General features: G+C 45.0%; 1 protein-coding gene across 3 annotated transcripts in view; it reads left to right on the top strand.

Annotated features, from left to right (window-relative positions):
• RIPOR2 (RHO family interacting cell polarization regulator 2) overlaps nt 1-17,302 on the top strand; it is a gene marked incomplete at its 5' end in the record, with an annotated part of 67,732 nt that overhangs the window by 14,856 nt on the left and 35,574 nt on the right. Inside the window, one exon of one of the 3 annotated variants that reach the window (XM_084213785.1) lies at nt 1,571-1,658. The exons of 1 other annotated variant lie outside the window; for it this stretch is intronic. In XM_084213785.1, the coding sequence (XP_084069911.1) occupies nt 1,571-1,658 (88 nt within the window). Of the gene's footprint in view, nt 1-1,570; nt 1,659-1,790; nt 2,099-17,302 lie in introns of those variants that run through there. One more of the 3 variants, XM_084213787.1, reaches the window with a different exon arrangement.

The following is a 17,302-nucleotide window of genomic DNA, read 5'->3' as shown; positions in this document are numbered from 1 at the left end:
TTGACCAGAACTGTAGGAGGCTCCAGGTTGAAGCAGGATGTTGCAATTAGTCTATGGCACTGAAAACCTTTAACAGATAACCAAGCTTGCATAGTGAGAGCTGCCACCCCCTAAGAGGCTGAAATGGACTCAAACACATATTAAGTGTGCATGATGAGACATTTATAGCTTTCAGCATTGCCACAAATATTTCCTCTCCTCTTTCTCTGGCATTCCATAGCCCAAAGTGCACAGCTGCTTTTTCCAGAAAGCGATTCCTCCGCCTTTGCCTCAGAGTTCACATCCTGTGTGACACACATGAAATGGGGGAACAGTTGATTCAGTCATAGATGCAGAAAGGTCACCCTTAAAATTTTGCCTTGGAGCTACAGCAGTGACACTGTGTTGGCAGCAGCCCTTACACTTTTTCTAATGGAGAAATGGGTGCCTCTGGAAATACCACAGCCGTGATCGCTGTAGAGCCCTTCTGAACTCAGAAACATTGGAAACAGCCTCTAGGCCCAGAGGTCCACACACCAGTGTGAAGAGAATGCTTCTCTGCTTTTACTAAATCTGGAGTAATTTTGTCTCATTTCTACTTTCTAAGGCTACAGGGTTTATTTTCAGCATAGAATAGAAATAAGTCATATTCATTGTTCCTGCTGAAAATTACTTAAGGTGATAGGTCATCTGGAATTGGCAGCTTAGATTTTTTATTCAGGGACAGTTTTGGGAATTGTTTTACATGCACAGTGCTCCTCGAAACCTAGCTCTGCCTTCCTTCTCATTTGCTTAACTTCTTCATACAATATCACCCTCTGTGTGACAGGTCAGTGTACTCAATGCAAGCAAAGTGGTGAATCTACCTATCCTGACCCAAATGGGGAAAGATACAGGGATATGAGGAGCGTATCAGCATTGACTTCTCAAGCCTCCTTCCAAATTGTGTCTATTTTCCAACCCCATAGATTTGCCAGGGATTCCTTCTGCCCCTCACTCCCTCTGCCCCCTCCCCCCCAAAAAAGAACCATTTGCAGCTGTTTAAGAGGCACAAGGGAGGGCTTGTTTGAAGGACCCTTCAACAGCTTTAATGCTGGGAGAGGAACAGCAAATCATATAGGAAATACAACGTGTGTTTGGTACTTTGTTCCCTGATGTAAAGTCCAGTGTTAAAAAAAAGTCACAGAAGAGAAATGAAGAAGTCCTAAGGGTAGCAACAAATATATGCAAAATCCATATCTCTCTAGAGAGATATATTGATATAAATAGGACTATACATTTTGGAAGGAGCACTAAATTTGAAGAAAAGACCTCACAGTCTCTGGGAAAATACAGCCTTTTTTTTCTTGAGGTAACAGAAAAGATGCTTAAAGGAAGAAACGCAAGGTCCATTCATTGCAATGTTCTTTCATTTATATTCGTCTTTAACTGCTGTCTTCAGCCCGCCCAACATCCAAATTTAGAGCTTTCATACACACTCCTGACGGCAACGGAGGCTGCAGCGAGTGGTCCACCGGGCGCGGGGAAGGCAGGCGGCGGCAGCCCGTTCCCTGCCCTATTCCAGGCGGGAAGGGTCAGAAGGATTTTGCAGATGTTCCGCCTTTGGGACAAACGGCCTGAGGGGCCAGACTCATCGAGCGAAAAAAAGGAAGAGCCGCACGGCCGCGTCTCCCAAAAAGGTACGGGGGCACCGGCAGCGCGGGCTCCGCCGCATCCCGCGGGGCCGAGCCCGGGGGGCTCCCGCACCCCCGCACTGCCCGCGGGCTGGGGGCGGGCGGCGGCCGCGCAGCAGCGCCGCCTCCGCCGCCCCCGCCTCCCGCCGCGGCTCCGCAAGGAAAAGCCGGCAGCGACTTCGCTCGCTGCCAGAGCGGCGGTGCGCGGCGACGGGAAGCGAGCCGTCCTCACTTCTTTTCGTTTTTGATTTTTTAATTTCATTTTGAGACTTTAATTTTATCCTTTTTGTTTTTAGAAATTATTATTCGCTGTTTATTAGTTTTCCAGCTGCGGGCGCTGCCGCCCGGGATGGGGCACCGCGGTGCCCGAGGAGCGCTGGGCGGCGGCGGGCGAGCGGCGTCCCGGAGCGGGCTGTGAGCCGCGGCAGCACCGCCGGCAGCAACAGGTACCCGGCCGGGCTCCCGGAGGGGTGCGGGGCCCGAGCCCGCGGGGGAAGGAAGGAAGGAAGGAAGGAAAGGGGCGCTGCTGAGCGGGGACGTGGCCGAGCGCAGCTCCGGGGCTGCGGGGCTGGAGAGCCGCGCTCACGGGAGCGCGTCCCGACCCTGCTCATCTGCCGGCGGCGGCAAGGTTTTGAGAAGGGCAAAGGCGCTCTTTTGGAGCGTCCCGGGCATGGTTTTAGGCTGTGATTGTGAAGAAAATCTTGAGCGTGGGTGTTCGCTGAGGGACATGAAACTGGCTTAATATTTTCTCACAGAGCGTGGAAGTGCTTAGCCCTGTTTCCATAAAAAAGTCTCGGCGTTTCCTTAGGTCTTGTCTTTCTATTTCCAGAGAGCTTTTATGGTATTACTGGTTAGAGGAGAGCTTAGACCCTCTTAAGTTCCCTTTACAGTCCTCTGGCTCGTTCCCAAGGACTGATGCAAACCCATTACACACTAGCATTGCTCTTCAGTTTACCTTTGAATGCCCTGGTTACAAAAGGTCACCCTAATCCTGTGACTGGTCTTTCTATTGCTGTGTTAGCCGGGCATTTTGCTGTCTCTCATTCAAAGTTTCAAAACGCTTTCTGGAAACTGTGTGCTTGTGGCCATGCTGCCTTTGCACCCTTTCATCCGTCTCTCTGGGAAGAGCTGAGTGTATTCCCAGTGTAATTTCAGCATTCATTAATCTGGCCATGCATTCAGCCACGCTCATTTTAATTACCGTGTTTGAGCTGTTGTCACGCAGCTGGAGCCCGGGGCAGGGAACACGCTCCGAAACAGAAACATCATCTTCTCCAGTGGTTAATTAGGTTTCACAAGTATCCCTCTCCTGCATAAACAAAAGCAGGAGCATACCCAAACAGAGAGCTTAAGGAAGGAGACAGGAGGAAGGTGTATTTCCTGAAAGATTCCTGTGTTGGTTGCCCAGCTGTCTTGGAGATCTTCGCACGGTGGGAAGAGACACAACATGATGTGCTTTGTGTGGCCGGACTCGGAAAGGTATCCACTGGGATGGGTTCAGAGCCCTGCTTTATAACCATAATGGGCAATTGTGACAGATTGCTTCCTTTAGACTCCCACCGTGCAACATATATACCCACCCACACTCATTTAAACATGGAACAAAGTTTCTTTTTTTCCCATAAATCCAGTGTTTTCGAAGCTAGTAACTGAAGATTAGGACAGTCACTTAAGATGGTGTCTGTGCTGCTTGCAAGTGCAGATAAGCACTTGTGCAAGGTGAACTTTGACAATCCCAGCATCCATAATCTGATGCTGGTTTAACTTTTGGCATCCAAGCAGCATTTCCTTGACAAAATGTGGGCTTTGGGCGTTTTCTTTGTTTTGTATTGTTTTTAAAAAGCAGCATGTTGAATTTCTTTCCAGGATCCTGCGTAAGAAACAGAGCACTTTGCTTTGGCATGTTCCTACTCCTCTCTAGAATGACAGTACAGCTATACCATAGAGGTTTTTCTGCTGCAGAATTAATATTTCTTAAATGCCTGGGAATGTGTAAGTGAAGAAGTGTGTGGTTTGTGAAGGAGCAACTGTAAGTGAAAAAGGTGCTTTTCTTCCCGTGTGCTTTCAAGGCACATGCCCATTTTATTCACCTGTATCACAGAACAAACACTTGGGCTAAGAGTGGTACGAAGCACAGCCTCAAAGCTCACAGTGGCATGCTTACGTGCCATGCAGGGTTACCTTTTGCTCTTTGATATTTTTAAACCCAAACAGGCTGAAAGGTAACTTCCACAAAAAGTGCACTGCTGGAAAAGGTCTGGGGAAGCCGCTTTGCTTTCCTGCTGGGGGAAGTGGGAGTGAGAGCTATAAGCAGCATTGGCTTTTTCCAAAAAAGGGATGGCTGGTTTGACACTTCTTTTTTCCTGATGCTATACATGTGGCAATGACAAGCTGCTCCCAGACAACCCACTTAACTGGGGTAGTTTTCATCAGGCAAGCTAGGCTGGGAGCAGCTGGGAGATAGACAGCTTGTGTCTGTGGCCATTCAGCCTGCACAGAGCATCAGCTGAAAGCAGACTGGGAAGGAAGTAAGGACGGCAATGCCTGAACACACGCTCCTGGCACGGGCTTGTTAGAGAGGACTGGGATGTGAATTAGTGTCAGATAGGGGCCTCTCACATCACTTTGAAGCTGTGTGGTTCCTGGATGACTCTATTAACAAAATGGGAGGGGGGAAAAATGGTTATTTTCTCACTTAGCAGGAGCTTGGAGGTCATTGTTTTGTTCACTCAGTATACAGGGCCTGCTGATTTTCTGAAAGGGAGGTTGCTAAAGGAGTTTCTTACTAAGAGATTTTCAAAATTAATCAGGAAGAACACATGCTGATTTTTTTTTTCCTTCCACTAGTCTTGCACTGATTGTTGCATTGACTTCAAGATGTGCTTGCCCCTTTAGGAGGCAGAGAAAAAGGACTGGGCCCACTTGGAATTTAAAGTCAAACGTGAAGTCTTTGAGAGCAGAAGCAATTTTGCCCTTGGAGACTTTACAAACCACAGTGGCTGCACATTAAACACATCACAGAGTCAATGAGAATTTAAGTTGCCAACATCTTGGTTTCCCATGCTGTCCTTTGGTTCAGTTACAACAGGACAAAGGCAGAAGGGCAGTCTGTGAGCAGGGGAGCCAGGCGGCTGGAGGAGGAATGGCAGGATGGGCTTTGCCAGCTCCCCATGAGAGAGCTGGAAGGAGGTCAGCAGCAAAAGTCAACCCTGGATGTAATAAACTGGATCATATTATAGCTCTCTGCCTAATGTCAGGAATGGCTTAGCTAAGGCTGGGCAGTCAGCTCAGTTTGAGCTCTGTGACTGTCCTTCCCTACATGCCCCAAATCAAAGCAGAAACTGCATTTTCTTGTCCACAGCTCTTCTGAGGCTTTATTTCTGCTTCTCAGTGCAAACGCTGCTCGTGCCCTCACTTATCTGCACCCACGCAGGCTGTGTGACTGGCCTGGGGCTGGTTTAATCCTGTCCAGTTCATTCCCATAAAGCTGGTGCTCTGGCACCTGAAATACCTCCAGGCAGGTATTTCAAGGGGAAAGGAAGCAGTGGGTACCAGGTAATCTTCCCTGGGAACTGTCGTTATTCCCGTCTGGCAGCCTGGGGACAGCCAACCTTCAGCTCTAGTTTTACAGCAAGTGGGCACCAGTTTTGTCTCAGCCTTCACAGAACTGCAGAATGGCTTAGGTTGGAAGGAACCTTTAAAGGCCATCTAGTCCCAGCTGCCTGCATTGAGCAGGGACATCTTCAACTAGATCAGCTTCCTCAGAGACCTGTCCAACCTGGCCTTAAATGTTTCCAGAGATGGGGCATCTATCACCTCTCTGGGCAACCTGTGCCACTGTTTCACCACCCTAATTGTAAAAAGAAAAAAAAAAACCAAAACCTCATGTCCAGCTTAAATCTGCCCTCTTGTAGTTTAAAACCATTACCCCTTCTCCTATCGCTCAAGTCTGCATCCAGGGGATTTGGATTAAATCCCTTGAATTTTTGCTCTTCAGCTCCAGCTTTGAAGTGTTTTTGCTGCTGGGTCTGGTACTGTTTGGAGGAAAGAAGATTCCACCTCCCCAGTCCCATCCAGGTTAATTAGGGAGCTGCAGCGAGGCTCCAGGAACCAATCCATGATCAAAACTGACAATCCCAGTACATGCTGCCCCACGGGATTTGGGAGGTGTGCAGAAGGGCAGGTTGGTGCTGTACTTGAATTGCTTTTTGGTAGCCACAGGAACAGACCTTGTCTTATTCTTTGCATACAGGCTCTGCACCCAGTGGCCTCAAGAAGTGAATCCTCTAAGCATGACACAAGAAGTAACTGGCCTTTTTTTCCTTAAGTTATTTTTTTCTTGTGTCTTTTTACGTTGCAAGGGTATCCTGCAATTTTTACTTCCCGACCAGCACAAAAGAAATGACGGATTAGCACAGAAGTATGCGAGCATCTCTCTTCTTTTCAATGGGAGGAACAAATTGAAGCTGACAGTTCCCTGGAACCAGTGCAACACATGAAGTAGTCACAATAATACATTTTATCTTCCAGCCCTTTTAGAGCATCAGAAGCTCTCTGGTCTCTGATGCCTCCAGTAAGCTGACCTTGGCTGGCAGAGCCAACCATGTCATTACTGCTGTCCCACTGCTCACAGCCTGCCCTCTGTCCTGGCCCTCAAACAGCCTGATTAGCTGCAGCAGCAGCTATTGCTTTCCAGGTTGTGCAGCCTGCTGGTAACCCTTCAGTAACACCAGAACTGTTTCAAATAATCCCTTCTGTAATCAACCTTTTTTTTTTTTTTTTTTAGATCAAAAAACCTCATCTAGCTGCAACACCCAGGGATTTGTTGTAGATGGTTTTGTCCTGAAAAGCCTTATCAACAGGAAAACTTCTAGTCATCCATTAACTCCAAAAAGCAGTTGCAGCAGAGAAAATCTATCTAGTCATCACCGAGGTTCTGGTTTTAGCTTGTGCTTCTGCCTCTACAAAACACCAGTCTAGACCAACCCTATCTTTTACTATTTATACGTTTGTATTTGAGCTGACCAAAAGAAGGAACTCTTTTTCACTGAAATCTGTAGGAGACAGGCAAATAAGCATCTGTAAATAGTGGCAGGAGGTTCATATTTCAACAGACCATGCAAGGTTGAACACCAGAACTTCCCTTCTCTTTCCCCAAATTAACATCTTGCTGTCTGGCCAGACAAAACTGCTTGATTTGTGCCTCAGTGAGGTGTCTTTCTTCATTGTCAGATTTGTCTTGCATCTGCTAGAAGTCTGAATCTGAACAGAGGAATAAAATTTTTACTTGTAGCAAATGCACCCCTTGAGGGTGCCTTAGAAGCCTTGAGGATCAAGGCTTGTGCTTGGGCTTGAGATGGTGGCAGTGGTCTGTGATACTGCTGCAGGCAGGTAGGGCAGAAAGTGTCACTCTGTATTCAAAGTCTGATAGGCATTTTCTTGTTGTATAACATGAAGGAAAATGTATTTTCCATAATTAAGCAGCTTAACATCCTCTGTTAGTATTTAATTTTAAAATGTTTGGTTTTTAAAACTTTTTAACTGTGGTACAGAAGTAGTAGTGTATGTTACAGCTCTGTGCCATAATATCCCTGCAAGTAGTCTTTGGCCAGTGAGTCTCCTTGGGTACGGACACAACTTTTTCTCTGGTCACCCCTGTAGGCATTGCTGGATCATGGCAGCAACCTGCGCACTTTCCCAACCACAGAGGCACGTCAGTGGGTGACAGTGCTGTTGCCAATGCTCAATTAAGTGTGTAATGTGTTGCCCTGCATGACTGACTGCCCTTTCCTTGTCTCATTCAGTACATCCACAAAACAGTGTTCTGTTAGTTCAAAGAAGGACTTGGGTTTTCACAAAGAGGTGCTGGTGGCATAGGAAGAGTTGGCTGTGAGGTGCTCTTTGATTCACAAGGCTTTTTCTTGAATTCAGTGTTACACTTGCAGGTCACATCTACTTAGATATACATAAAATCTTCTGTAGAAGAAGAGACGTTTGCTAAAATAAACAGAAGAATGTTTAGTTTATTAGATGTTCAGATTAATAAAGCCAGGAGCTGGAGTTGCAGTAAGTCATCTGCACTACACAAAACCAAACCTAAGCTATATTAAAAATGCTAAGACTCAGCTGAGGCCAGAGAATAATCAGCTTAAAATTCTGCCTGCATAGGCTAGGGTTTTGCTTTCTTTGAAATCAGAAGGAGATGTTGTCATCATCTCCCCAGATGACAGCTGGACCACAAAGACTTGTTCCAGTCCAGCACCTGCATGATGGAAGTGCTTTCAATATATTTGATTTCCATGCCCTACACTGAAAACAGAAGTTCTCTGAATGTTAGATGGCTTTTCATATGCAGTTAACCAGCAAAGGGTTGCTTTTTCCCATTCTCTCCTAGCTCTATCCTTAAAAAGAAAACAATCTTCCTTTCTAGTAGAGAGGTGGCAGCAGTGGATCCAGTGTAGCAGCTCCTATCTTAAACTGAGCCCTGTATACAGGGTTCCTCCAGGCACTGTATTTCTTGTGGGCATGTCATGCTGCCACCAGCTGAGGAAGACAATTGCCTCCATTGGCAAAGGGGCAAAATAATTTTCCATCTTCATGAAAAGCCATGATATCCTCCTTTTCCTATATCCTTAATGATGGTCTGTTAATATGACATGGATAGGAAAATGCAGAAATCAACAGAGAAGAAAAGAAGAAAGGAAGGGCAACAGAGGACAAGCTATGGGGTCGTTCCTAAAAGCTTGTCATTAACCTGCAATGGCCCCAGTAGGTCTTTCTTTTAAATGGCATACTGTGGAATAGCAGGGATGTGCCAAGATGCACTGCCTTAATTTGTGTAATGAAAAGTTACACAAGATAATTACCTTGTAGTTCAGTGACAAAAGCCCTGTCAGATCTTTTTGGTTCATGCTCGGTTTATCTGTAATGTCTCTGTGACTAGAAAACTCAAATGGTAACTAATCCTATAGTATAGCTGGAGGATATGACATTTTAAACTCAGGATTTGGGGTTTTTTTAATGTCCACTACAAATTAAATTTATCAGTTAACCCTGACTAGATCTACCTGCTGTAGATTTAAGGGTTTCATTGGGTTTGCATTGGCTTTGCCTGTGACAGCAAACTACAGGCATTTGCAAGTGTTTTTGGGCAGAAACAGCAGCAGGCTGTATTTATGGTATCAAGCTCCCCTGCCTTTCAGAGGAGGAAAGTACATCAGGACTGCTTTGGGAATGATCCTTGGTCCATGCTTCCCAAAATATGCACAGAGGTTGTGTAAGAAAGCCCTATCCAGCCCAAACCAGAACTGTGCCAGTGACTGTTCAGTGTGACCTCCTTTGCCCCAAGGAGCAGAAAGCCATTGCAGAGTTGAGAGGGAGCAGCTTTTCTGTGCTGAGAAACTCAGAGTTGTAGAATGTAGATGGCTCAGCTGCCCTATTGCTCATCAGCCCTCTTTTTCCAGCACCAGTGTCACAAACACAAGCTTTTCCCAAGAGGGACCCTAGCATAGACCCTTACCCATTTATGCCCTTTCAGATGATTCTTACAAATCCTTTAATGATCCTGACCAGAGAAAATGGTGGTGTTTAGGGAGAAGTTTAGGCTGTTTCATGGTATTAGATATGTACTCATATCCTGTGCCTTCAAGAGGTTTTTGAAGCTTAAAATACTGTAGCCAAGAGAATAATAAACTCTGCCACAACTTTAAATAAAATTTAGTAAAGTCATATATGTAAGAAGACTGAAGTTTTGAATTTGAAAATGGGTTGAAGCAAAGAGACAAGTGAGTTGCATGAGAGCAGCCAGCCATTCTTGGTTGTGCATGCACAGTGTTCAGCTACTTAATGTACTGGAAGAGAGCTTCAGACAGATGCTATAGCCAAATATAAATGAAGTAACACAGGACTTTTATGGCAATGCTCTTTAAGTGGCCACACTTGTAAGGTGTCAAAAAGATTAAATAAATCTGTTTCTGCGATGCTCATGTCTGGGAGAAGAACATCCAGCTTTAAAGATCTTCATCCTAGGACATGTAACAGGGTATCTTCAGCAGTATTTTAGTGAGCAGTGTGCCATTACGACACTCCTGGAAATAGAATGATCATATAAACATAAAGGGAGTTTTAAGTCACCCTAATCCCATGTATTTAAAGAGGAGCAGTAAAGCGTGTGTATCTCATTAGTGGCTGAAAGGATTTGACAACAATGATGTTTTACTTTCCTTTCAGGGATGAAAAGCCTGGCGTACTTGTTTAATTTAGCTCGCTCATGCTTATATTAGAGCGTACCTGGAGTGGATACCAAGAACAGACAGTTTGTCTGTCTTGGCTGAGGGAAAACAAATAATCTCTAGAGCAGCCCACTGGTTACCCAGACCATCCTGTATGTGTTTACTTGATGCATTTACTTTCCTGCTGATGGAAAGAAATGGTATCCTCAGCTTGCTGTCCTTGCCTGTGCTGCTACCATCTGCATTAAATGAGGGTTGTTAAGCAGCAAAAATATTGGTGCAAAGTAATTAAAGAAATCAGCATTCTCAAGGACAACTTTGCTAGCCATTGCTTTTTTCTCCTGTCACGGAGAAGATTTTTATACTCATTCCTTGCACAGTCTGAGAAAGTGAAGCCATTCTGTGCTGCTTACACTTGACATGCAAATTTAGGTCACTGCTCAGATTCATCATGGAGCTTGCCAAAGGACTCCCACTGGAGCTGCATCTATTGACATCAGGGCTGTCTTACTCCACTTGTGCTCAGTGTTGCTCCTGGGCTTGTTACTCCAGATGTTCCTGTTAGTCAGTAAGGGTCAAGGGAGACCACCCGCAGCACTCACGGGTTCCTAGGCCTCCCCTAACACTAATGCTTGCCAAAATGGGCAATCAGTTGGTCACTTCTTGTGGTCTGAGCTAAAAAATTAAAATTCTGCCCAACATCTGTGGTCAACCAGGCATATTCTAAAAGAGGTAGAGCGTAGCCAGACTGCTCCTGGCTGGAGGAGTTTCCACAACCTGTTTTGAATCTGGCTAGTCTTACTACTGCTCACAAGATTGCTCCTCCTAGTTTATCTCCTGATGCAGGGATAGATACCAGAGCTGCCCAAAGTCTTGCATCTTTATGACTGTGCAGTGGTGCCAGAATGACAGTGTGGTTAATTGTGTGCTCAGGCCACACACTGAACCGCTTGGTAGGGATTTTGTGCAAGGTGGATTTAAAGCGTGAGAGGATTGTTCTCAGCTGGGTTTCAGAAGTGCTTTTTCTTTAGATTATTTGCCAGCACTTGAATGGCAGTGGGACTTCATTTTTAATTAAATCTTACATTGACATAAAGAATTATCAGTGATGAGTAGAATTGGAGTTGACTTCTAATCAAAGATAATTCTGCATACTGGGGTGGGTTTGAGATAAATGAATGTCAAATGTAATTAGATGGTCAGATTCTGATCCCTCAGCCACACTCATAAGTGCAAGACCAAATTTTGCTTATTTATGCTAATGCCAGCTGAATATGATTGCCCTATGTCTCTAATGAAGGGAGCAAGATTAGGGAGGGCTCCATGTGGGCTCCTGCGCATGCTCACCCCAGCCACCAGTGTGAAATAAATGTTGGAACTGAAAAGAAAAAAGGAGGTCAGCTGTCACGAACCCATCTGTTGTGTGCGGAGCCATTTAGGATCAAGTTTATTTTCCTTGGGTTTATTACAGTGAAATAACTAATTTGCATTTCCCTCTCCTTGGGTTTTCAGCTATACCAAGGGGAAGGTGCAGTGTAGATCTTTCTCTGAAGGGAGGTTAAGCAGGAGCTCCCTGGCAACAAAAACAGAGAAACAAGGGCATTGCACTGAGAGCTCTGGTGGAGTAGCTGCAAAAAGGGGAGGCAGAAGGCTAACTGTGGTATGAGACAAAAAGAGTGCTGCTTTCACCTTAGCCACTGCCAATCCTTATTTCTGTGTTCTAGTGAGGTGATGAGAATTAGAGCCAAAGGCATGTTTTACAATAAAAATAAAATGAAATGCAAAGTCTTCACACTTACTTTGGTACCTAGACTGGTATGAGAGATAACTTACTGAATATATGGAGCTATATTGCAGTAGGAGCTGCAGCCATTAGGTTGTATGCACTTACAGCCATATCTACTTTACCATTTTGCTCTGGACCCGGACTGTTAGCTTTCTTCTTACTATTACTGTTGCTTTTTATGCAATAAAAAGGTTCATGTACATCATCTAGTTTGGGTAGGAGGAGCAGAAGAACAACATGGGCTGTTCCAGATGGTAGACACTCTGTAGACAGCTCACCACAGGGTGTCTCGTGGTGAGCTAGACTGTGGCCTTTAACTTGAAAATGCCCTTACATGCAACATTTAAAATATTCTTACAGAAATGAGACCATAAAGTACAAGTCATGCTATTAATCTTTTTCCTAAGGCTTGATCCCCTTTCAAACAAAAGCTGAAATTTGTGACTGAAACACTACATTTTCATTTTTTAAAAACAGGTAATGGCACTTGTGCTCACTTGCAGGGATTTCTGCGTGAAAAAGTAAAGCTCCCAGCTGTGGGCTTAAGAGCTATAAAAGATGCTCTTAAGTTGCATAAACATTTCTTTGTGCATTGTAAGAACAGAATCCACCTGAACTGAAGGTATTGAAATACAGCTAATGCAAGAATCACTGTGGGTGTCTCTGATGGACATAAAGTCGTCAGTGAGAAGTGTGCTCAGGCCTTCAGAGAGATCCTGCTGGATAGTCAATGCTGAGGATGTCCATGGTGAGGGAAGAGAGCACCTCAGGGAGAGCAGGATGAGCTGCAGTGGGCTCAGCTAAGATTCTTGTTGCTGCAAGAGGCAGGGCAGAAGTTTCCCTTCCTGTGCTGTGGCTGCCAGTGGCTTCGATGCCCACCCAAGCATGACCCATATGCTCCCACATGTCTTGTTTGAAGGAGGGGGCTCCATCTCAGCTGCAGCTCCTTCTCTGTGCAGCACTGCTCTTCAGCCGTGTGGGGAAGCCCACGTGGCTCGTTCTGTACACTAAAATTAACGCGTGGAGCTCACGGGTGTGCTGGCCTTTCACCGGCTGATGTAGGCTTGGGAAGCGTGCTTGGTGGTGCAGCCATATGCTACTATTTAGGAATATCTCAAAGCCTTGGACTTGGGTGGAACAAATGCACATGATTTTGTTCTGGCAACCAAGAATAGTTCTTCAGATGGAGCTCGCATGTCTGTACAGTTCTAGCAAATGCTGCCCTGCACAAGGGAGGAGCAGCCCAATAATTGGGAGCATTAAATGTGCCGTGAAGGTTGTAATTTGTGTCATCAAGTGACCAACAGAGACACCTTTCTACAGGCGCTTCCAGGAGACCCCCACCCCACAGAAATCTTCCTGACACGTACAGAAATTATGAGCCTGCTCACTCATGCTTAAGAGTTTTTGTCCTGAAAGTGTAAAAACTCTTGTGCAAGAATTAAATTTCTAGTGAAAGTTTTTATAATGCTCCTGAGCACTTTTACCCACATAGCATTGTCAAATGTTTATGTTTAAAAACCCAAAAGGATGTCTACTTTTTCATCCAAGATGCATGCCTCTGTATCTTCTGGGAGCCTAGGGAGCGTGGAAATCATAAATTCCAGGTGGTTATTTGGGCTACTGGCCATGCCGGCCTTGTATTGCCAAAGTGATTCAGCTAAATCAGAAGGAAGAAGTTGGAAAAGAAATATTTAAAATTATTAGAGTTAGGCTGCAAAAGCAAGCAGCATGAATTGAAGGTGCACTGAATGAGCTTGGCACTGAGCTAAGTGTGTGTAAGTTTAGAATTTCATTTTCCTCTTTGGGTTTATGAGTGCAAAGCAGAAAGAATTGGCTGTTTTGGAGGACAACATGACTACTAGGGCATAACAGTTCCTTCCCTTATTGTGGTTGTCTTTTGGAGAGATGCATGGTCCTACATGTCATCTCATTGCATTTAAAAGTTTTTCTCCTTTGTAGGCCAGGCAGCCCAATAAGCAGAATATAGACCTTGGCATAGATGAGAGAGGAAAATGTTTTGTTCCTTTATTAGTCACAAAGATATTGGCTCATTTGTCACAAAGATATTGGCTCATTTGTCAGGCAGACTCCAGGTTTGCAGGTAAGAAATGTTCCTAGCACGCCAAACAGAATTGGTTGACTTTTGTAGCCATCCACTCACATCCCCTCAGCTCACCTTAACCTAGATAATTATCACTTGATTTTTTAAAAGGCAGCCTGCAGACCATCACAGATCAACATATAAACCATCTCACTGCAGGGATTACCTCTCCTTAGATGCAGAACAGACCTTGAACCATGTGTCACACAAGAAAATAATATAGGAAGAAAGGATGATCAAGGATGCTTTCAGTCACTTAGTCCTATCCCATTTAATCGGCAATTATATGTAATCCCAAAGTGTCCTTGAAGCCTCAGCTGCAGACAGCTACCTTACAGCAAATTCTACACCTGGAGCCATAACTGTAGCTGCTACACAGAGAGAACAGGAGGAATCAAGGGCACCCTCACCACTCTATTGCAGCTTTACATGGTTGTTAGCACATGTCTAGCAAAACCAACTTCCCCTCGTCATGTGGTAAGCAAAAAATACCATCTCCAAACTGGTCAGGGGGAAGAAGCAAAGAAAAAAATGGCTGTGCAAAAGTTAGACTAGATTTAGCAAGTATGTTTCAGCCTGATTTTCCTCTCTTAGCTTGAATCAAACACTGTTTATCAAATGTTTTGGCACTGTGGGAGGTAGAGGTCTATGCTGAGGGTGATGAAGAGAGGGCAGCCCTGTGAAAGTGATTGTCCTTTCCCCAGTCATTAGCTCAGGCTCAGCTGTTTCCCCATTTCCAGACTGAAAGAAGAGCTGAGAGAGGGGACTTTTATTTCCCTGGGGACAGAGACATCATCAATTATTGCCATTCTGTGCTGCAAGCTGTCAGCGAATAGGGCAGAGGAGGACTGATAGGATTTCACCTTATCCCTTGACTCACTGATGGGCTCATCATTCAACTGCTGTGCACTTAGCATGGGCAGTACTAATTATATTAATTGTACTTCTACACAGGGCATGCTTATATTAGCAGTAAGGAGACCGCTGTCTTTTTAAAATGAAACATCCCTGGTTCATTAACTATATAGATTTAAAAGTCTAAGTGTAGTCATTAGATCCACTGCTGAAGTGGACCTCTCAAATCACAGAAGCATTTAATAACATTTTAGATGTGCAGCTTGCATTCTATTGAGAGCAATATTTATACTGCATGTAGAAGAGAGTAGCATTATATCACACAACTGCTAAATGTAGACTGAGAAACTTGATCGCTCCCTTGGCGTAGCACCAGAACACCCTTCGCGGTGTTCAGCTGTGGGGATACCCACAGTAAGGTCAGTAAGAGATCTGGGTGAGTCCTCATGGGCTGAAATTGTACTGGCAACTGCACCCATGCATATCATCAGGATACAGCTGTATTATTAAATTCAGAGCTAGGTTTATGTAGTTGATAGCAGAGAGACCTGGAAATGGTTTAAGAGGCAGGAAAAGAAACGCCTCTCAGCAGAGGGTATCACAACAACATGACAGAAACTCATGACTAAGAGTGTGTTTGCAAGATGAATATCATTAATAATCCATCAATGCCGTGTCCATATGCAGCCATTGTCTCTGTGAATCTGGGCCGAGGGGCTGATGCAGAGTCTGCAATTTTCTGAGTTGGTTAGAAGGGTCTGAGATGTCATATTATGAATATTAGTTTAAATCTTTAGAACAGATGGTGTTGGTACAATAGAGTCAACCTTTAACCTGACCAATGGAAAATAACTGAACAGAACTGGGAGATTTCACCAGTTCCTACTGCTACCTCCTTTTATCTCAGGTTTCTTCTGTACAGAAATTAAACATACATTATTCACCAAGATTATATATAATATATAGGGAGAGGCCACAAGCCTATCTGGGCTCTGAGTTCTGACCATTTTATGCGAAAGCAAAGCAAAAGTAGCTCCAGGCAGGTCTTCAATTTGCATTTCAATTGCACTTCTTGCACATTTTTTCTGCTGTCTTGGGGAAAGTCTCAGCTACTAAAGCCTTTCAAAGCCATCTGAGTGCTTGAGTAAAATAAAGAAAATAAATAAGTACATTCCTTTTCCAAGATTATTTATTTTTTAAGTTTGCCCAAAGGAAAAGAAAATCAAAACAGTTCCAGTGTTTCTGCACAGATTTGGACACTGCGATTCTGTTCAGAGTGAAAGCCATTAGTGTTCTGATCATATTAATAGAGAAGAGACATCATGCAGAAGATGCTAGCATTTTCACAACAGCTTTGAATCTAAAGCCCTTTCCAAAGCCAGTGTGGTTGTGATTAGCACCCAACTTCAAGTTTTGTTTTCTCTCTCCTATTTTTTGAAGGGTCGTTGATGTTTATGCTGCTAAATCTCCTCTGATTGACAGTGTTGTTTAGCTCCTCCTAGTTCTCCAGATGTTGTCAGGGTGTGTGAGTTAATCGTCCTGTCAAGCCATGCAAGTGCTGAACACTTGCAAGGGATTTTCTTTCTGCTCCTTGGCACTCTGGACCGGGTTTTTAATGCAAATCCTTGCATGGGAGCATACAGATTGCAGCCTAATTGTCCAAAGGTTATTTGCAAACCCAAAGGGAACTTGCTGTGCAGACCCCAGAGTACTGTGGTAGGGTGGTTTCCGCTCTGTCTCACAGGAGGTGGCTCTCTGTGGAGTTTGAACTGTTAGGCATAAACTGGCACAGGGAAAACTCTCTACCATCTATAGGGTTGTGAGGTTTGACCCTGGAAGCTGTAAAATGCCTTCTGGCAAGTGGTGTGCCAGGTATCAGCAAGCCTGAGCACAGCTTAGCCCTGCAGAGGTGTGCAGAGAGCCTTATGCATGTAGGGATGAGTACAGACCCAAATTTGGGCTCTCACTGAGCAAAGACTCAAGTACCTCCAGCTGTGGCTGGAGCATGTTTATCCCTGTGTGAGTTAGCCAAAGTGCATCCTCACTGTGGTATCTTCTGAGTTTGTGAGGAGCAGCAGCTCCAGAGCCTCTCTGCTCCTCCATGCTCTTCCCTTTCCATGGGTTTCTGCCCAACACAGGTGCTCATGGTCCTGGTCTGCCTGAAAGCAGCTTCTGTGTCCCAGGGGTTTATCCTTGCTGTGCTTAAACTCTCTGAGCCCTGAGCTGAGTGGGCTGCATCTGGTCTAGGCAGGGACCCGAATGGTGAAGTACCATTGCCTGCTGACCACAGGGGAGGAGAAAACCATCTTTGACTGCACCCCGTGTGGAATCTCTGCGGCTGTTCAGTCAGGGGGACAGCCCTCACTTCCAAAACAGGAAGATGTACTCTGGTTGGGCTGTGCAATAGAGAAAATGTCTCATTAGCAGTAGCGCTGGCAATGCTGGGACTGGAAGAAGTGTTTCTGGCGGAGTTCTTGCAGAAATATTCCTGACAAAGCTGCTCCTTGGGCAATGCAGTCTCCTCCAAAGAGAAACAGTAGTTTGCCATGGCACCTACTGCCACCTCAAAGAGTGTTTGCCCAGTTTAACACTCCAAATTAAATATAACCGAGCAGTGCACAATGTTTTCCCACATATTTGCTTTCTGCAGTGAATGTTTGCCATGCAAGCACCA

The sequence above is a fragment of the Fringilla coelebs genome (assembly GCF_963513975.1).
Source record: "Fringilla coelebs genome assembly, chromosome: 1".
Lineage (NCBI taxonomy): Eukaryota > Metazoa > Chordata > Aves > Passeriformes > Fringillidae > Fringilla > Fringilla coelebs.
This window is presented reverse-complemented; position numbering and strand designations above follow the sequence as displayed.